The sequence below is a fragment of the Rhinopithecus bieti genome, unplaced genomic scaffold, assembly GCF_001698545.2.
Source record: "Rhinopithecus bieti isolate Rb0 unplaced genomic scaffold, ASM169854v2 scaffold_20891, whole genome shotgun sequence".
Taxonomy (NCBI): domain Eukaryota; kingdom Metazoa; phylum Chordata; class Mammalia; order Primates; family Cercopithecidae; genus Rhinopithecus; species Rhinopithecus bieti.
The window spans coordinates 1,245,872-1,266,868 of record NW_016810137.1 but is presented as its reverse complement, the minus strand read 5'-3'; the positions used below and the strand labels follow the sequence as shown (position 1 = coordinate 1,266,868).

The 20,997-nt window shown below is 43.9% G+C and overlaps 1 protein-coding gene and 1 long non-coding RNA gene across 3 annotated transcripts in view; one reads left to right on the top strand and one right to left on the bottom strand.

The window, feature by feature from the left end:
• Positions 1 to 12,504, top strand: part of LOC108541781 (myotubularin-related protein 13) — a 117,465-nt gene extending 104,961 nt beyond the window's left edge. For both annotated transcript variants that reach the window (XM_017891446.1, XM_017891445.1), the window contains 6 exons: positions 288 to 521; positions 1,911 to 2,015; positions 4,867 to 5,060; positions 5,742 to 5,829; positions 9,640 to 9,771; positions 10,730 to 12,504. In XM_017891446.1, the coding sequence (XP_017746935.1) occupies positions 288 to 521; positions 1,911 to 2,015; positions 4,867 to 5,060; positions 5,742 to 5,829; positions 9,640 to 9,771; positions 10,730 to 10,828 (852 nt within the window). In that variant the 3' untranslated portion in view covers positions 10,829 to 12,504. The remainder of the gene's footprint in view (positions 1 to 287; positions 522 to 1,910; positions 2,016 to 4,866; positions 5,061 to 5,741; positions 5,830 to 9,639; positions 9,772 to 10,729) is intronic.
• LOC108541783 (uncharacterized) overlaps positions 1 to 20,997 on the bottom strand; it is a 52,483-nt gene that overhangs the window by 19,174 nt on the left and 12,312 nt on the right. The window lies entirely within an intron of this gene.

Below are 20,997 nucleotides of genomic sequence, written 5' to 3'. Positions count from 1 at the left end.
GCCACCACTTGTTAGTATAAAATTCTGAGGAATCCAAGAATTCTCTATTGAACTTGACCTTCTAGGTCATTAGGACGTTACATTTCTCAAGGTAAGAGGGAGGATTGGAAGATGTTTTATTTAATAATTTATCCTGATGTATGACTTTTAAATTAAGATTTAGACATACGGCATTTGAACTCCATTCATACTCTTCCTCCTCTGGACTCTACAAATGTCAGGCTTTGCCTGACAGTGAGCTTGGGGTACTTTGGGGTCAAGATGAAACTATGTTTCTGTTTTAACAGGCTCTGAAGCCCAATGTAAATGTCTCCAGCCTCAAGAAGTGGGATTACTACATAGAAGAGACCCTGTCCACAGGCCCTTCCTATGACTGGATAATGCTAACCCCCAAGCACTTCCCCTCCGAAGACTCTGACCTGGCCGGAGAAGCTGGGCCGCGGAGCCAGAGGAGAACAGTGTGGCCATGCTATGATGATGTCAGCTGTACTCAGCCTGATGCTCTCACCAGCCTTTTCAGTGTAAGTCAACTGTAGACACACACCTAGGGGCACCAGGGGCCCTGGAGGCACGAGGCCAAAGGAACCAGGCTAAGTTAAGAATGGTTTACAAACTTCTGAACATGGCTCTGCTTACTCTGGGCTAGGGTTATGGTAGCACCCTCTGTGTATGAAGAAACCAGATTTGCTCCCTATCATCAGTGGGGGACCAGGCTTCACTACTGGAAAAGAGTCTCAATAAAAGTGATTTTCCGGCCGGGCGCGGTGGCTCACGCCTGTAATCCCAGCACTTTGGGAGGCCGAGGCGGGCAGATCACGAGGTCAGGAGATCAAGACCATCCTGGCTAACACAGTAAAACTAAAGCCCATCTCTACTAAAATATAAAAAAGAAATAAAATTAGCTGGGCGTGGTGGCGGGCGCCTATAGTCCCAGCTACTTGGGAGGCTGAGGCAGGAGAATGGCGTGAACCTGGGAGGTGGAGCTTGCAATGAGTGGAGATCACCACTGCACTCCAGCCTGGGTGACAGACCAAGACTCTGTCTCAGAAAAAAAAAAAAAAGTGATTTTCCAGCATCACAAGGAAGCAATCAAGCAAATGGAGCAATTTACTCCTTCCGGCAGCTTCCCAGCTGTTTCAGTTGCCTGAGCAGCCTTAGCTGTCAGGCCTTGGCTGTGGCTTTTGTGGGTGCTTTACTTCCTCTGGTCAGAAGTGTGGGTGGTCAGTGGCCTGATGGGAGTGCTGCCAACCATCTTCTGCAAGGAATGTTCTGGAACCAACCCCTCCTGGCAGTAGCCAGCCTGAGGAATAGCTTTGAGCCCTGATATGGGCCAGACACTTCCTAAAGAGTCTTCCCCCTCTGGTTTCCTGCCCAGGAAGAGTATGCTTCAGTGGTCATACTGTCACAGAGGCAGCTGCCCTGATCTCCAGCTTCTCTGTCCGAAGGTGTATCTGTTTCCTTGGGCATTTCTTGGCTTATTCTTTCCATATCTGGTTTGAATCATCAGAGTTGAGGGGTTCCTCCTCTCAAGGACTGGCTTCTCATCTACCTCAGCTATTAGGGCTGGGTCATGGGCCAGTGCTTGACCTCTTGCTTTGGCTATCAGATTTCCCATGGGCCGCCCAAGGGTGCAGATGTCTGAGATACATATTTCACATTCTAGTATGTAAGCTCTCCTGTACAAAAAGGCCTAGTTATAGGTCCTAATAAACCATCTTCGCCACAGTGTGGCACACCAGCTAGAGCTCTCACCACTAGTCCTGGCTGGGAGACCTCTCAGACCCATGTCCACCACTTAACTGCCCTCTGGCCATGCTGCTCATCTGGGCCTAGTACAGAAGCAGTGTGGCTTTGGGGCACATCCTGATTTCTATGAAATACTGATCAGAAAACTTTTAATTTCTTTGCAGGAAATTGAAAAATTGGAGCACAAATTGAACCAAGCCCCTGAGAAGTGGCAGCAGCTGTGGGAAAGGGTAACCGTGGACCTTAAAGAAGAACCAAGAACAGATCGCGTGAGTTGGCAATGCCCTTTAAGAGCTACTTCTAAGCTTTCTGAGGGTGCTAAGTCAGGTGGAGCCCACTGCCAAAGGTGACAAGACCCAGCTGGGTTTATGGCCAGAAGGAAGGGTAGAAAGGGGAGGGGTCATGTCCTGGAGGTCCAGGGCAGAAAGTTCCAAATGACTGAATACTTCCTGAGTGTCTCACTTCACCACAGTGACATACTACTTATGTCTCAGCACCCCGAATCCAAGGAAAATTATTGGGTTCTTTCCTGTCTCACTGCCTGTGTGGTTTCAGCTGATCTTCTACCACATGAGGGAGGAGGGGAATGCCAAGACCATGTTTGCTCCACAGAAAGTATTTTAAAACAACAAAATATGCCACCTTGTGTTGTTCACAATCCCTTTTCTGTTTCTGACTTAAGAAACATTTATCATAAAAATATTTTAACGACTGGGCAAGGTGGTTCACGCCTATAATCCCAGCACTTTGGGAGGCCGAGGCAGGCAGATCACGAGGTCAAGAGATCGAGACTATCCTGGCCAACATGGTGAAACCCCGTCTCTACTAAAAATACAAAAAGTAGCTGGGTGTCTGTAGTCCCAGCTACTCAGGAGGCTGAGGCAGGAGAATCACTTGAACTTGGGAGGCAGAGGTTGCAGTGAGTGAGCCAAGATTGCGCCACCACACTCCAGCCTGGTGACAGAACAAGATTCTGTCTCAAAATAAAAATAAAAATTTATATATATATATATAAACGAAATACTCTGTTTTCTGCTTCTCATACCCCATTTCCTATTTCTGATCTAAGAAACATTTATCAAGCACATAATATGTGGAAGGGTCTGTGCTTAGTATGGTACACACCTTCGCATCCTATTTAATCCACTGTGAGGGAATGGTATTCCCTCTCCTACGTGAGGAACAGGCACAGAGATCATCCAGTGGCAACTGGTAGAGCCACCAATCGAACCCACATCAGACTGGCTCCAAATGCAACAGAAGGGAAATTAGGACAGATGAGTGTTCTGAAGAACAGTTCAGGAAGAAGAGGCCAGCAGGTCAGATGTTACAGAAAGGTCAAGAAGAATGGAATGTAGAAGAAAACCTTTGTGGTAAAAAGAGACCATCTGGGGCTCTATCTCTTAACCTCAAATAGCAATTCAGGAGCTGTTATCAGACAGACAACAGGTGGGTGATGCCTTAATGCTTTTTTGTTAGAAAAATAATAGTTTATTGATTTTTTCTGATAATGAAAATAATAATGTTCATTTTTTTGAAAGAACACACAAAGTTATAAAATAGAAGATGAGAATCACCCACAATTTATAGCCTAGAAGTAAACCACTATGCTATCAAACTTGTTTTACCTTACAAATTCACATATAAAAGAGATTTACTAGACGTACTATTTTAAACCTGCTTTTTCGGCCGGGAGCGGTGGCTCAAGCCTGTAATCCCAGCACTTTGAGAGGCCGATGTGGGCGGATTACGAAGTCAGGAGATCGAGACCATCCTGGCTAACATGGTGAAACCCTGTCTCTACTAAAAATACAAAAAAAAAGAAATTAGCCGGGTGAGGTGGGAAGTGGAGCTTGCAGTGAGCCGAGATTGCGCCACTGGGGGCAACAGAGCGAGACTCCATCATCTCAAAAAATAAAAAAATAAATAAAAAAATAAAATAAACCTATTTTTTCACTCCACGTTGGCATACATGTCCTTCCATCTATCACTGTGTGTAAACCAATGTCTGCCAGGTGCAGTGGCTCATGCCTGTAATCCCAGCACTTTGGGAGGCCGAGGCAGGCAAACCACGAGGGCAGGAGTTTGAGACCAGCCTGGCCAGCATAGTGAAACCCCGTCTCTACTAAAAATACAAAACATTAGCTGGGCATGGTGGTGTGCACCTGTAATCCCAGCTACTCGGGAGGCTGAACCCAGGAGGCAGAGGTTGTAGTAAACCAAGATCACGCCACTGCACTCCAGCCTGGGCGATAGAGTGAGACCCTGTCTCAAAAAAAAAATCATCATCTTTATTTTTTTTGAGATAGGGTCTCACTCTGTCACCCAGGCTGGAGTACAGTGGTGTGATCATGGCTCACTACAGCCTCAACCTCCCGGGTTCTGGTGATCATCCCAAGTAGCTGGGACTACAGGCACACATCACCATACCCGGCTCATTTTTAAAATGTTTTTTGTAGAAATGGGGCTTCATGTTGCCCGGGCTGGTCTCGAACTCCTGGACTCAAGTGATCCACTCACCTTGGCCTCCCAAAGTGCTGGGATTACATGTATGAGCCACCACACCTGGCCATAGCAGCATCATTTTTTAATGGCTGTCTAGAATTCCACTGTATGGAAATGCCATAATTTGTTTATTGTCCCTAATAATGGACGGGTAGGTTGTTTCCAGTTTTTTTTTGTTTTTTTGTTTTTTTGTTTTTTGAGATGGAGTCTCGCTCTGTCACCCGGGCTGGAGTGCAGTGGCCGGATCTCAGCTCACTGCAAGCTCCGCCTCCCGGGTTTACGCCATTCTCCTGCCTCAGCCTCCTGAGTAGCTGGGACTACAGGCGCCCGCCACCTCGCCCGGCTTTTTTTTTTTTTGTATTTTTTAGTAGAGATGGGGTTTCACAGTGTTAGCCAGGATGGTCTCGATCTCCTGACTTCGTGATCCGCCCGTCTCAGCCTCCCATGTTTCCAGCTTTTTACCATGATAACTAACTCTGGGATTGATATTGTTGTACATTATCATTGCTCATTTGTCCAGTTTTTTCCTTGAGATAAATATTTGTAAATGAAATGTTCCAGTCAGTGGCTTAAGTGTCTGTAAAGGTTTCCTAGCTCCTGTCCTGTCTTTTTCAGTCCCAAAGACACTTGTCGAGGTCCCCAGGAATTGTGTCTACCAACCTACCTTCCTATCAGAAGAGGTCTCTGCTACATCTCCCAGACAGCAGCATGGGGGAGGAACAGAATTCCAGCATCTCCCCATCCAATGGAGTGGAGCGAAGAGCAGCCACGCTCTATAGCCAGTATACATCCAAGAATGAGGAAAACAGGTGACATGCTGAATCCTGCTCGGTGTGCTGAAGACTTCCCCACACCACCTGAGGCTAAACCACAGGTCCCTCAATAAGCTAGGCCTATGCACAGTACAGTCTTTTATAAAGTTGAAATGGATTTGCTTTAACTTTTGTAATGTTTTAGATGTTTCTTTGAAAAGAAAAAAAAATTACAACTAAAAATAATGCCAAGAGGTTGTAGTTATTTGTAGTTGAGTCTTGATGGCTCTTATCTCCTGTCTGCCAGAACGTTTGAGGGAATATGTGTTAGCCAGCACTTTGTCAGCGGCAAACATCAAAAATCCAGCTTATGCTAGCTGAAGCAAAAAGCAATTTACTCACATAAACTAGGACAGTCAAGGGTATGCTAGCTTCTCACACAGTATCTTCTATCCATTTCCCGGCTCTGCTTTGCCCTCTCTCTGTGTTATGTCAGTCCCAACATGGCACAAAAGATGGCTACTGATCATTCCAAGCCTCACAGATGTGGTAATCCCAGCAGAAAGCAGCAGTCTTTCCCCAGAGGTCTAGTAGAAAAATTCTAGGGAGAACTCTTATTAGCCATTTTGGATCATCTAGGGGAAATAGAGACTTGACAAAACAACAGACATCCCCTCCCCTTTACAGCATTTCGTAAGTGTAAATCAAAATTAACTGTCCTGTCATCATTTCTTCTAGGTCCTTTGAGGGAACGCTTTATAAAAGAGGGGCTTTGCTGAAAGGTTGGAAGCCCCGTTGGTTTGTTTTGGATGTAACAAAACATCAGGTAATACTCTTAAAGCCAAAAGAAATTATTTCTGTCTAGGCTAGTCCCAGTCCCTGGCTATTATGTGGCTCTAGCAGACAGATAGATTCCTCATGTACAGACTGCTTTTTTAGTGCCTCTCGTATGCAGTCTGGAGGCTCCTTAAGGGCCCCAGATGTCCCTGAGTAAGGGCAATAGCCTTCCGAGGAAGTTTCCCAAGTAGCTCGGCCTGGTACTTGCAGGCTGAGGCAGCAACAGTTGAGCCCAGAGCACAGAGCAATAAAACTCTTTTTCTTAATGCTCAGATATCTCTCGCTGCCTGATCTTAAAACCCAGCTAAGGGGATTCCTGAGGTTTTCAGCCTGTTGCATACATGCACATACAAACCTGTGCCTGTGAACACTCCCCAGAATACAGGCTACCTTTGTCCTTGCAGCAGAAAGCATCCATTCAAAACGGAGGGCATTAATTTATTCTACAAACATTTATCGAACACCACCTCTGTGCCCATTGCTGTACTGGTTACTAAAGAAGGCACTGTTACCCTTCAAAGATGGCAGCAACAGGGGAGCAAAGGTGCCCCAAAAGAGGCAGAAGGGGATGTGCCCACCCAAACTTGGAATTCACTGTGGGCAAGTACTAGACTGGACCTTGCTGACTGTGTCAAGAAGTCTTTTGACTACTGTTAGGTTCTTAGCTATTCCTGTAGCAGCCTCTGCAATCCTTAGCATCATAGTCTTTACTCCAATGATTTCAAGGGAGAGCAATTCCTACCCAAACCTCCAGCAGCTCTGCACCCTGCATTACTGAGAGCTGCATGGTCTCCTGTGTTCTGACTGCAGGCCTTACTCTACCTTGGAATTGACCACTCAGCCTCGAGGCTGAGGGTTCCACATTTTGATTGTCAATGCATTTACTATAAAATGGAATCTGTTAGGAAAAACCTGAACTGTTACTCCTATAATACAGTGCTTTGGTTGGACCTGCAGCTAGAAGACTCCTTCCAAATGAAGACTATATTTGGGGTCCAGCTTTTCCTCTACTTAAGGAATTTCATAATGATTACAGAGTCTTTGTGGGACAATATAGATAATTTATGTTCAAATATACAAATGGAAGCCCTGTTAGGGAGCTATACTCTGAAATCATAGAGGCTACACTGTGTAAAAAAGTTCCATTAAACTTCTAAATATAACATAGAAGAACGTCATAATTTTTCTATAATTTACAATTACATCAAATTATACTTACATTCTTACCAGTCTTCTGGACTTCTTTAACATGAAAGATACAGTTTTTCCACTTAGCCCTACTCATACCATGCCTGAGAGGAGAGACAGAGAAAAGTCTCAGGCCAGAGCCACATTGTCAGAAGCACCACTTTCCTGCCATATACGCTAGAGTGAAATCCACAGATTATGGCCCAATGAGGCTTATTCCCTAGCAGTCTCTTTGACATTTTTCCTCTTTTTTTTTTTTTTTTTTTTTTTTTTTTTTTTGAGGCAGAGTCTCGCTCTGTTGCCCAGGCTGGAGTGCAGTGGTGCAGTCTTGGCTCACTGCAAGCTCCCCCTCCTGGGTTCTCGCCATTCTCCTGGCTCAGCCTCCCAAGTAGCTGGGACTACAGGTGCCCGCCACCACACCCGGCTAATTTTTTGTATTTTTAGTAGAGACAGGGTACGGGGTTTCACTGTGTTAGCCAGGATGGTCTCGATCTCCTGACCTCGTGATCCGCCCGCCTTGGCCTCCCAAAGTGCTGGGATGGTTTTTTTCCTTTTTTTATTATTCCAAAAGGCAATATATGCTTATTATGCCACATTCAAACATTTCATACAGATCTCAAAGTCCCCTGTGTAGTCAAATGCTAAGCTATTTTATTGTGTTCTTCAAAAATCATTTTTTATCCTACATGCTGTTCCGCACCTTGATTTTTAAAAAATGCGCTTGAACAGCTTTCCTAATGCAGTCTCTATATGAAAATCACTTAAGATCTTCCATATTGTTTTGAAAGCCCTCCTCTATAGCTATTCCTATTTTATTGGGTGAATTGTAACTTTGAATGCTGATTCACTGCTGCACTGAAAGACCAAATATGTCTTTTCCAATGTTTAGCTGATAAAACAAAGCTAGCCCAGGCTGCGGGGCTCAAGCCCTTGTAATGCCAGCACTTTGGGAGGCCGAAGACGGGCGGATCACGAGGGTCAGGGATCGAGTACCATCCTGGTAACACAGGTGAAACCCTCGCTCTTTACTTAAAAAAATTACAAAAAAACTACCGGGCGAGCCGGGTGGGCCTCGCCCGCCTGTGGCGGGCCGCTGTAGTCCCAGGCTACTCGCGAGGCTGAGGCAGGAGAATGCGCTTAAACCCAAGAGGCGGAGCCCTGCCCAGTGAGCTGAGATCCGGGGCCACTTGCACTCCAGCCTTGGGGCCTTGCCAGAGCAAGACTCCGTCTCAAAAAAAAAAAAAAAAAAAAAAAAACAAAAAGCTGAAGCGAAACTTCTTCATCTTTCTCTTGCATGCTTATAGGGTATTTCTGTAGGGGACTACTTTATAAAGGTTGGGGAAAAGGTGTTTCTTTTTTTTTTTTTTTTTTGAGATGGGAGTTTCGCTCTGTCACCCAGGCTGGTCGTGCAGTGGCTGCGATTCTTGGCTTCGGCCTGCAAACCTCTGCCTCCTGGGTTCAAGCGATTCTCCTGCTCAGCCTACTCCAGTTAGCTCGGAGTAACTTATGCTCTCCACCTATGCCAGCTAATTTGTATTTAGTAGAGACGGGTGTTTCACCATATTGGTCAGGCTGGTCTCAAACTCCTGACCTCAAGTGATCCACCCACCTCAGCCTCCCAAAGTGTTGGGATTACAGGCGTGAGCCACTGCGCCCAGCCTGGAAAGATGTTTCAATAGGCATAAGCATTCTAAATTTTAGTTGATATTGCCAATTTGTTCTCCAAAAAATTTCCAACAAATTATATTCATACTGGCAGTATTTGAGATGATCTAGTACCTTATTGGATATCATCAGCCATTTTTAATATTTCTCAATCCGAAAGTGAAATCTCATTTGTCATTTACTTTTCTTTGATTAATGAAGTTGATCATCTTTTCAAATATTTATAAGTCATTTGTATTTCTCTGTGACTCGCCTGTTGAGATATTTTGAGCATTTTTCTACTAGATTGTTTATCTTTTTCTTATCAATTTCTGGGAATTCTGTATATTACTAAACATTAGCCCCCTTTTTATATGTTACATATACTTTTTACAATTGTTACTTCACTTCTTTTTTTTTATTATTTTGTTTTTTGAGACAGGGTCTTACTCAGGCTGGAGTGCAGTGGCAGGATCTCAGCTCACTGCAGCTTGACCTCACAGGCTCGAGCAATCCTTCCACCTCAGCCTCCTGAGTAGCTGGAACTACGGGCATGCACCACCACAACTGGCTAATTTTGTATGTTTTGTAGAGACAGGGTTTCACCACATTGCCCAGGCTGCTGTCGAACTCCTGGGCTTAAGTGATCCATCCATCTTGGCTTCCCAAAGTACTGGGATTACAGGCATAAACCACCATGCCCAGCCTTAATTCTATCTTTTAAGATGTAATACATTTATTTGTTCAATTTTCAAACAGTACATAAGTCTTTCCCCCAGTGCTTTCTCCAAGCCACCTAGTTCTTCCTAGAAGCAACAAGTAACATTAATTTTTTGTGTATTCTTCCAGGCATAGTTTAGCATATATAACCAAGGTACAGAGGAAGGTATTCAAATACAGTTTGAAAAGCCATGCCATTTTCTCTTTCTGTGTCTCTTATATCTCACTTGTATCCTTTTGGTTCCAGCTGCGATACTATGACTCAGGTGAGGACACGAGCTGTAAAGGCCACATTGATCTGGCTGAAGTAGAAATGGTCATCCCTGCTGGCCCCAGCATGGGAGCCCCAAAGCACACAAGTGACAAGGCTTTCTTTGATGTAAGTTGATCTTACTTCTCTTTTCCTGGCTCTGCCTGCGCATCATTCTGTCTGTCTCCAAGAATGATGGAGCCCTCAGAGCAATTGGTGGTGACTACAGATGGATGACAGACCCCCTTGGCTATGGGAATTGTTCCAGAGCTTGAACTCAGCATTATTGACCCCAAGGCTATCCTCTCTTCCTGTCTGTATGTCTCAGAAAAGCTGTATACTGCTTTATGCAAAAGGAGTCCAGCCGCACATGGAAACATGAACTCCTTGTTAAATGCTGTTAGTTCAGTTACTACCTACTTTCAAGAGCAGATGCTATTTCCCTAGTATTCAGTGGTTTTCATGCTTGACCACCCACAAAAGACTGTCCTTAGGCACACATGAGAAGTATCTACCCTAACATCTTCAGCAGCCCTCACGTGGGCTATGGGGCACTTTATAGGCCACATAATAGAAGGGAACTTATGTAGTCCCTGGAGTCAAGCAGGGCTTCATAAAGAAGATAGGTCATCCTTTATGGCCCTGCTGAGGCCATGAGATCGTTTTCCTGACAGTGGGCTTCCAATATGGCTCCAACTGAAGAAAGGGGACACAAAGGCCAACTTTATGGTATGGATGAACCTCAGGTATCCCCCTGGAGCACAAGGAGCTCCCTCACCTTTAGTGCATTGGTGCAGTGCATGGGAGAGGTTAAAGGCACTATTCATTACTGACCCTTCCTCCTTAGTCAAAGAAGACACTAAGAAAATGCAAAGTAAGGCGCTCCCAGTGTGTCTCCTTTTCCTGCCAGTACCCTTCTATCAACATCCCCTATGACTCTAGAGACCAGAAAAGTAAAGGCAGTAACAGTATGGTAGTTCTGGGGCAGTATGGAAAAGGAAGGTCACAGGGACTGATTTACCACTTACCCAAATCTATAAAACAGCCCTGCCCTTCATCTCTGGTTCGCTGTCATTTGGTTTTGTAGCTCAAGACCAGCAAACGTGTGTATAACTTCTGCGCCCAGGATGGACAGAGTGCCCAGCAATGGATGGACAGGATCCAGAGCTGTATCTCTGATGCCTGATGCCCATGGTCAACCTATGCCGAAGAAATAGAGGAACTCATGCTGCCAGATAGAAAAAAAAAAGCATGGATCCTTGAGGAGCTGACAATACGTTATCCCAGGGCCTGAGGTTCTCCTGCCCAGTCCCTTCTTGCAGGGGTTGCTATATCTACTTAACCTGAATAGGTGTTTCACACAGGTCTGGTCAACAGCCCCATGCACTCCCTGTATCTTGCACTACATTTTTCTAACAGGGTCTTAGTGGTTAATGATCAGAAGATGTCTCCTGAGCCAACTGTGAACCTCACCCAGGCAAAATGGCTACCACCTACTTGGGTCCTTCTTCATGAAAGCTATAGATCCTTTTTTGTTCTCCAGGGTCATAATTTGCTTGGAGACCTGTTTAACAAGCAAAAATCAAAACCCTCCAAGATTGTCTCATATTCTACCTAGACTAGGTTTCCTATGAGAGGCATCTACTTGTACTGCCTGACCTTTGAGATGCTCAGTTCTCTGGTGCTGCCAAAAGGTGCTTCCATGGTCCCTTCTGTGCCATTGGGGTTCACAACAAGAGATGTCATTGTTCAGTAGCAGGCAAAGAGGGAGCACACAGCATTATTCTGATGGAAAAAGATTATCCAGGGAATGGTACAACAATGACCGGCCCAATGCAGGAAAACACTACTTCCAAAACGTTGAATTCTCTATCCAAAACGTTGAATTCTCTAGACCAGAGGTGCTCTGAGGATCCAGGGCCTTATGTTCTTATGTATCTTCTGCTTCCTGACAGTTTCTTTTTCAAAATAACATGCAAAAAAAGCTGAATGCACTAACTCACAAAACAAACACTTGCACTGAACTCCCAATGAAGTGAAGATGTTGGAAAGACAGAGGCCAGCTATTTAGGACCACACACACCTGTGACAAGGGCTGTGTTGACCACAGTCACACTGTGGCATGACTGGATACCCAAACTACACTTCTACACATGGAAAGTAAGAACTGTCTTTAGATTTTCTTTACTTTGATAACTTGTGTTTGTTTAGCTTAAGACCCAAGAAATGCTGTTTGCTCATGGTAAACAGAAACAGCATCTTTGCTACAGCCACTGACACCAGCTGGCGTCATAGGTAGCTAGATCATTGCATTTGTTTTGAAATGTTAATATGTTAAATACTAAACTAATATTTCAAAAATGTGTATATATGATTTCTATATCCTTGTTTTTCAGATAGCCTGCTTATAATTTAATATAAATTAACTGATGCATTCATAAGATTTCAATAATGAAATGGTTCCCTTTTTTAAAATAAAATACATTGTCTTTGTAGATTAAAATAAGTCGGAATTTCAAATTTAAAATTGTCTACACACTAGGAAATAGAACTGTGTGTAATATATAAAAATTCGGGCGATAATTAAGAATGAAGGACTTTTCTATCACCATTTCCTTTTATAAATGCCACCTGATGAAATGGTTTTTTTCATTTTGCACATTATTTGTATTTTTCTTTGTATATGAAATAATTTTTTGTACTTTGTAAAATATGGAGCCCATTGAACCTTCAGCTATTTGAGACTATACACAGTGCTTCTTTTGTAACTGGACTATTTTAACTTTCGTGAAGGCATTACATTGCCTCACATTCACTAACCACCTTGAATTAAATTTATTTCTTAAGAAAAAGCCTCCCTCATTTACTGTGAATTAAAGTTCATTCTGTAGTGCACAGCACGCAGGAGGGTAACACTCAGGATTCATACATGGGACTAAAGGTTCAAGAATAAAACAAAGCATGACCCACTTTGTGCCTTCATTCTCCTAATGTCATCACTGCCCTTTGCTCAAGAAGTAACCAGGGATACTGAACATGTTAGCATGAGCTTCTGGGTTCCAGACACACTTCTGCAGAGTTTAGGTAAGAGACTTGAGGCCAAGATTCTCACATGTGCTGCCACTCCTACCACTATCTAATAAGCTGTTTGAAATTGCTTAAGTCCCTTACCTATTCTGGGTCCATTCCACCACCTAGAGTATATAGTAATTTGTGAAAATTGTAGGCATGAGACATTGAAGTCTGAGCAGCAGATTTTTCTGCTTCAGGGAATTTTTTTTTTTTTTTTTTTTTTTTTTTTTTGAGACGGAGTCTCGCTTTGTTACCCAGGATCTGGAGTGCAGTGGCGCGATCTCAGCTCACTGCAAGCTCTGCCTCCCGGGTTCACACCATTCTTCTGCCTCAGCCTCCCAAATAACTGGTACTATAGGCACTTGCCACCACGCCTGGCTAATTTCTTGTATTTTTAGTAGGGAAAGGGGTTCTCCGTGTTCGCCAGGATAGTCTCGATCTCCTGACCTCGTGATCTGCCCTCCTCGGCCTCCCAAACAGGGAATTGTTAAACAGCACAAATGATCAGTGATTTCAGTTCTAGACAGTACTTCTCTGGTTAAGCCCATGAGTTTACCTCATGTAGCCAACAGAGAATGCAAGTTTTCATCTCAGGGCTGAGCCTTTAAGTCCTTTGACATCCAGAGTCCTCCGAGCCAAGCAAGAGGACCCCAAAGAGCCACTGAGGCTCAAGGTGAGACAGTGACATATTCCCTTGAGCTTTCGGTTCTCCTCAGTCTCAAGAGCATGCTGCTCTAAGTCAAGGGCCCTCAGGCCTTTCCTTGGTCCTAGGCCTCTCAACAGCTACCATTATGCATTGCTGTGTCCCTGAGATTCAGTCAGGCGGGAAACAACTGGGATTAGGGGTTGAGTAGAAGCTGTGTTCACAGTGTCGGTATCTGGATGCCCTTCATTCCTCAGGTCTTAACTGTGAAAGGGGAGAATACTGGGTTCTGTAAACCAAAAATAAAATTCTAAGACCCCCAGATGACTGAATGGATCCTTCTCAGCCAAGGGAGTTCTAAAGAAACCTGAAAAACGAGTTCCAGTCATGATGCTGGGGCAAGGAGGTGGACATGCCTCATTACAGCCTCTCCCTTTTGGAGTTTAGACACAACAGACTAGCATTAACATTAAAACAGATCTTAAGACTGACAAAATAGACTGTCACAATAAAATACCAAATTCCAACCTGACTCTAGTATAGCATCACATAACAGATAGTAAGCCCTAAAGGAAATCAAAGCTTTTTTAATCCCAAAATACATTCCTTTTGCATATTTTGAAACGGCCCTGCAAAGCTGTATCTTGGGGGGATTTACATTCTATAGAGGATCCCTTTCCCTTCCCAGGTCTTTTTCTGATCCTGAAGAGATTAGCTAAGAGTCTAGTGCCTTTTATTAAATGTCTGAATAGGAAATATTTGCTATCTGTTGCCTCTAAGGGCAGCCACCTATGAGACTTCGTCTACATAAGAAACTAGGTCTCTACAACCCCTTATCTTAACCCAGACTCTCAATTTCAGCCTTTTAGATAATAACTCCTTCAACCAATTGCCTATCAGAAATCTTTGAATCCACCTGTGACCTATAAGCTTCCGCCTTTCCAGGCCAGACCAATTTGTACTTCACATGCATTGGTTGATGTCTTACGTCTCCCTAAAACATATAAAAACAAGAGCCTTTAACCCAACCACCTTGGGCTTGTATTCTCTCAGGACCTCCTGAGGCTGTGTCCTGGGTCACAATCCTTAACCTTGGAAAAATAAATCTCTAAATTGATTGAGACCTGTCTCATATACTTTTTTGCTTTACAGTTCCAAGGGAGAAAGACCAGGGCTTGGCTACCTGCAAGAGCCTTAACAGGGCCCTTCCTTCTGTGGTCCCAGTGACAAAACCCTTCTAATATGGGCTCTTGAAAGATGCAAACTCAAAGGAGCACCTAGCATAAAGTCACTTCCCAACCCCTTTGACCCAAATCCTTTATTCCCACCTCCCAAACCCCTTCATTCTACTGTCTCCACCCCGGAGCTAGAGCTTAAACTGGTAACACGGCAGATTTGCTTATCAAGGGAAACTGACATTTTTAGGTATTTAATCAGGGGTTCTTATACGAGTTGTTAAGTAGCCCTATCATCCCATAAAGAATTTCTGAAAGATCCCAAGTTGATAACAGGGAAGTGCCCTCAGCAATCCCAGCCAAAGCTATTAATTAAGCAGTGAATAAAGCAGTGTTGATGAAGAGATAGGGTTTACAGCAGCACCATCAAACATATAATGCAAGCCACATAGGTATCTTTAAGTTTAAAAAAAAGATGACATTAATTTTAATATATTTGTTTTTACCATATATTTACTCCAATATATCAAAAGTATTTTAATGTGTAAACAATACAAAAAAATTAATGAAATATATTCCTTGTTCATACTAAATCCTCAAAATCTACTGTGTATTTTATACTTACAGCACATCTGAGTTTGGACTAATATGTTTTTTTTCAGAGGCCACTTCTGATAAAACAAATGCATGTAATGTTTCTATACCAGTTCTCCAACATCAACTGGACATCCAACAATCCAGTTCAAGTCTGACACTACCTCCCCAGATTTAGCACAGACTCCACAAGTTCAGGTCTGTCCTCAAGACTGCCCCCACTTCAAACACTAGTTGCAAGTTCCAAGGGCCACCAGAACTTCTAACCAACCAGCTATAAATATGAAGGTTTCCACAACCCCCTTCTCAGGTTCAGTAATTTGCCAGAACAAATCACATAACTCAGAAAAACACTTTACTTACATTTACCAGCTTATTTCTAAGGGATAAACCTCAGGATCAGCCAAAGGGAAGAGATGCACGGTATGGACGAGGCAGCACACCATCTGCCCAGCATCTGATGTGTTCACCAACCCGGAGGCACTCCTTATCTTATTATTCAAGAGGTTTTACAACCCAGTCTCCAGTTACCCTCCCTCCCCCGAGGTTGGGGGTGGCTGAAAGTTCCCACCCTCTATTCACTTGTTTGGTCTTTCAGACGACTAGCCCACATCCTTAACCTAGCTAGGGACCCCACCTGAATCACCTTGTTAGCATAAACTCAGGTGTTGCGAAGGGCAGTTATGAATAACAAAAGATACTCCTAAAGGGTGGGGTGTGTTAGGAATAACTTTTAAAAAAAACTATCACTTAAGAAATTTCTAGGGTTTTAGACACTGTGTGCCAGGAACCCAGAACAAAGAACAAATATATTTGTACTCTACCACAACTAGCCTTATTTCCACTGCTACCACACTAAACAATACATATTTACAGCAAATAGCCTGCTCACAGCAGAGCCATGCTGGGTGGCAAGAGACCTGGCTTCTAGTGCTGGCTGTCTTCTAATCTCATCTATGACCTTGAACCAGTCCCTTAACTTTGCTGGGCTTTGACTTATAAAAATGCAGGACACAGATGATCTGTTACTTTGTGATTCCAAATATTTACCTTGGCAAGGACTTAGTTTCCAAACTGAGATTTAAAGGATGTGCTGAAAAATCCAAATCATCTAAATCAGTGCTTCTCAAATTATAATGCATATATGAATCATCTTGTTGAAATGAGATTCTGATTCAAGAGGTTTGGGGTGGGGCTTGACATTCTGCATTTCTGATGAGGCCAGTGCTGCTGGTCCAAGGACCACAGCACTGGTCCTTGGTAACAGAATTGTTGTTGGAGTAACAGAAATGTGTCTCGGTCCTCTGAGAAGCAGATGCCTGATAGGCAGGAACTCATGGAAGGCTAGAAGAGCCAAGAGACCATGATGCTGGTATAATCATTTTGAAAAAGAAAGGGAAGCAAAGTTGAGTGGAGAAGACTTGGATTGCAGTGCAGTTCTCAAGAAGTTCAGCAAGGCAGGTAAGAAGTCCTTGAGCCATCAGGGGAATCCCACATATTCCAAGAACAGGCCTTCCTAGGATCCCTGCCATGCTCAATCATTGGCTAGGAGCAGTTCATGGGAAGCATGGTTTTGGTGGAAACACAGTAATAGATTTCAGAATATACCAGCTGAGGCCAACAGTCAATGACAGTCACTGCAGTCAGAAATCTGAAAGAAATCTTTCATGGTTGTCAATGTTAAAGTTGTCAGAACCAAAACGGAGTCACTTATGTTTACAAAAGCAAAACACAACAAAAAAGCCTGATAAACTGAGCCAGGAACAGCTATGAAGAGAGAGTACTCATGCATAAATACCTGATAACAAAACTATCATAAAAAACTGCAAAACTTGCAACCTTGCACAAAGGCCATTGCAACCTTACACAAAAATTACTCCTTTGAAGGCATCTGTCCAGCAACTGCCTGTCCAGCCTTGGATTAGTGTCACCCTTGTTATTGATCCTTGTAGCCAGGATAATTATCTCAAAACAATTATGTATTGATGCTCATTTTTCCTTTAAAAAACCTTTGTGGTCCTTTACCTCCCTGAATACACACATAGCTTACTATGGTGTTATATAGGTATTCCCATTGCAATGCCCCGATATAGTTTGGATGTGTGTCCTCACCCAAATCTCATGCTGAAATGTAATCCCCAGTTGGAGGTGGGGCCTGGTGGGAGCTGATCGGATCATGGGGGTGGATTTCTCATGAACGGTTTAGTACCATCAACTTGGTACTATTTTCATGACGGTGAGTAAGTTCTCCTGAGGTTTTAAACCTTTTAAAGTGTGTGGCATCTTCCCCGTCTCTCTCTTGCTCCTGCTCTGGCCATGTGACATGCAAGTTCCCACTTGGTCTTCTACCGTGATTGTAAGATTCCAGAGGCCTCCCCAGAAGCAGATGCCACTATGCTTCCTCTACAGCCTGTAAACCATGAACTAGTTCAACTGCTTATAGTTTGTTTTGTTTTGTTTTGTTTTTTAGACAGGGTCTTGCTATGACACCCAGACTGTAGTGCAGTGGCACAATGACAGCTCACTGCAGCCTTGACCTCCTGGACTCAAGCAATCCTCCCAGCTCAGCCTCCTGAGTAGCTGGGATTACAGGTGTGCTCCAACATGCCCAGCTAATTTTTTTATAGAGACAGGGTCTCACTATATTGCCCAAGATGGTCTTGAACTCATGGGCTCAAACAATCCTCCCACCTTGGCCTCCCAAAGTGCTAGGATTCCAGGCATGAGCCACCGCACCTGGCATCAGGTATTTCTTTATAGCAGTGCAAGAACAGACTAATACAGCCCTATTATATAAATATTATTTTCGTTTAGAGAGCCTCTCTGTTATTTAAGGTGACATAAATGGTGTCCAGAAGCAGGACCTGAAAAAGAATATCAAAAGGAATTCATGATTCTTGGAACTAGTGTGCAATACTCACCTGAGCCCTTTGAGCACTCTGTTTCTATGGCTCACATTTTCTGCCCTGGTGGGTTTCCTCTCAGGCCAAGCCTCCCCCTTTTTGGTAGAAGCTCTTGACTTTGAAGTGGAGTTGTTGTCTGGGGTAATACCCAAAGTTCATTGCCTCGTGCCAAGAAAATTAAGGACACGGACATACACAAGGAGTGAGTTTAAGAGCAGAGGTTTACTAGGCAAAAGAAAGAGAACAGCTAGCTCTGTCCTTCAAGAGAGCCTGGCCCACAGTGGAGTGCACCGGATTTTATAGACAGGCTTGAGGAGGTGGTATCTGATTACACAGGGCCCAAAGATTGGTTGGACCAGGTGTGACATTACATAGTGTCCAGGGAATCTGACCGCCCCACCCTAATCTTATTTTGCAAATGAGGTCTTTGCTTGACTGGCGCCATCTTGTCTGCTCCTTATGGTATGCATTGCTGGCAAAGAGAAGGGAAGATGGAGCTGTCATGTTGGATATGCCTAGTCCTGGGTAGCTTTTTCCTATTGGCACAGATGCTGGCATTCACCCGTGCAAACTTGCAGCTTGCTTGTCTATGTCTGCAGCTCAATTTTACAGGCTGCTCTTTGTTAGAAAATTATTTGGAAGCTTCTTTTCATTAAAAGGAAAACCTTACTAAGGACTTCCTTACCCTATGCCTAAATAATTTCTTCTTAACTCCTATATCAGCTTTATTCAGGATTTGGTTTAGTGATAAAGCCGCCTTTTTAAGGACTGTACGTCCTCCTGGAATGATAAAAGGGTTTTTATCTTTTGGTTTAAAGACAAGTGCTTTCTGGATTGAGTACTCTGGTTTCTCCAGAATCCATGTTCTGTCTGCAAGACATGTCTTCTCTGGTAAATTTACTTTTGTTTCTTTCTGCGTTGTGATGGTCAATACTGAGTGTCAACCTGATTGAATTGAAGGATGCAAAGTATTGATCCTGGGTGTGTCTGTGAGGATGCTGCCAAAGGAGATTAACATTTGAGTCAGTGGGCTGGGGAAGGCAGACCCACCCTTAATCTGAGTGGGCACCATCTAATCAGCTGCCAGCACAGCTAGAACATAAAGCAGGCAGAAAAATGTGAAAAGAGAGACTGGCCTCGCCTCCCAGCCTGCATCTTTCTCCCGTGCTGGACGCTTCCTGCCCTGGAACCTCAGACTCCAAGTTCTTCAGCTTTGGGACTCAGACTGGCTCTCCTTGCTCCTCAGCCTGCAGACAGCCTGTTGTGGGACCTTGTGATCATGTGAGTTAATACTTACTAAACTGCCTTTTATATATATCTATTCTATTCTGTTCCTCTAGAGAACGCTGACTAATACATGCATGCATAATTTAATTTTTTTCTACATTCCTGGGTTAACATTTTTGTGAACACTTTTATCTTGGTTTCATTTTGGTTTGGTTACATGAATCTGTAAATGATTTGGCTCCTTTCCCTTGCTTGTTTCTAAAAATCTTCTGAGAGCAAAAATAAATATTCTAAATGGCGGGTGCAGGATGGCTATTTAAAAGCCACTAGGACAGTCACCACTACCTAAACATGGGTCCAAACTCTTGACATTCTCTGCCAGGATTTATGGGATTTTCTTTGCTCTCAAGAGATTAATAAGAAATTAAATGGGATTCTCAAATATTAAGGCATGCCAAGGTTTTCTGAGACTCCAGCCAGCTACATATTATGGTCTATCTCATGAATATATTTAAACTAATGGGCCAGGTGCAGTGGTTCACGCCTGTAATCCCAGCAATTTGGGAGGCCGAAGCAGATAGATCACTTGAGCCCAGGGGTTCAAGACCAGCCTGGGCAACATGACAAAGCGCCATCTCTACAAAAAATATAAAAATTAGGCAGGCATGGTGGCATGTACCTGTTGTCCCAGCTTCTTGGGAGGCTAAGGCCCGAGGATTAATTGAGCCCAGGAGGTTGAGGTTGCAATGAACCATGATAGCACCACTGTATTCTAGCCTGGGCAACAGAGCGAGACCCTGTCTCAAAAATAAAAACAACAACAACAAATACTAATGGACAAATCATATCAAGGAAAATTCAGAGCTCAAATGATCTGGCATGGTGGCTCATGCCTGTAATCCCAGTACTTTGGGAGGCCAAGGCAGGTGGATCACTTGAGGCCACAAGTTTGAAAAGAGCCTGGCCAATATGGTGAAACCCCATCTCTGCCAAAATTACAAAAATTAGCCAGGCGTGGTGGTGTATGCCTGTAGTCCCAGCTACTTGGGAGGGTGAGGCACAAGAATCACTTGAACCCAGGAGGCAGAGTTTGCAATGAGCTGAGTTCATGCCACTTACTCCAGCCTGGGTGACAGAGCGAGACTCTGTCTCAAAAAACTAAAAATAAGAGTCATAATTTGAACTCTCTAAAAAACACTACAACTATAGTGTTAACATCACAGTCTACCCCTTGTGCCACACAGATCTTTACTCTCCACCAGGTTTAGGGAGAAGTTCTTCCCCATTTCCCTTGGGCCTCTATTCCCAAGGGGAACTCAGAAGAATGCAGGAGGTCTGTGGGACTAACTATGGCCCCTACCAGTGAAGTTAATCTTGGAGCCATAACTGGCCTTCATTCTTTCCCTCTTCCACTATCTATTCTGAATTCCCCCCACCCTCAACAACTTCCTCAGATGTTGGTGGTTTACCTGGTGGTGTGAGCCAAACCTTCATTCTGGGGGTGAGCGGAGGGGGAGGGAAGGGGATAAATGCTAAATAATCAAACCCTTCTCAGGGTTGCTGCACATCCTTTCACAATTACAGTGGGGCTACCTGGAGGTGCCCAGTGGATCACACCTCTACACACATTCCTCCTGCCCTCATTATGCAGGAGCAGCCTTGCCCCTTCCTGTTGATCAGGGGCAGTTATCCCTGCCAGTATGATGACTCTTCTTCTTGTCTGCTGGTTTCTGAGCACGAA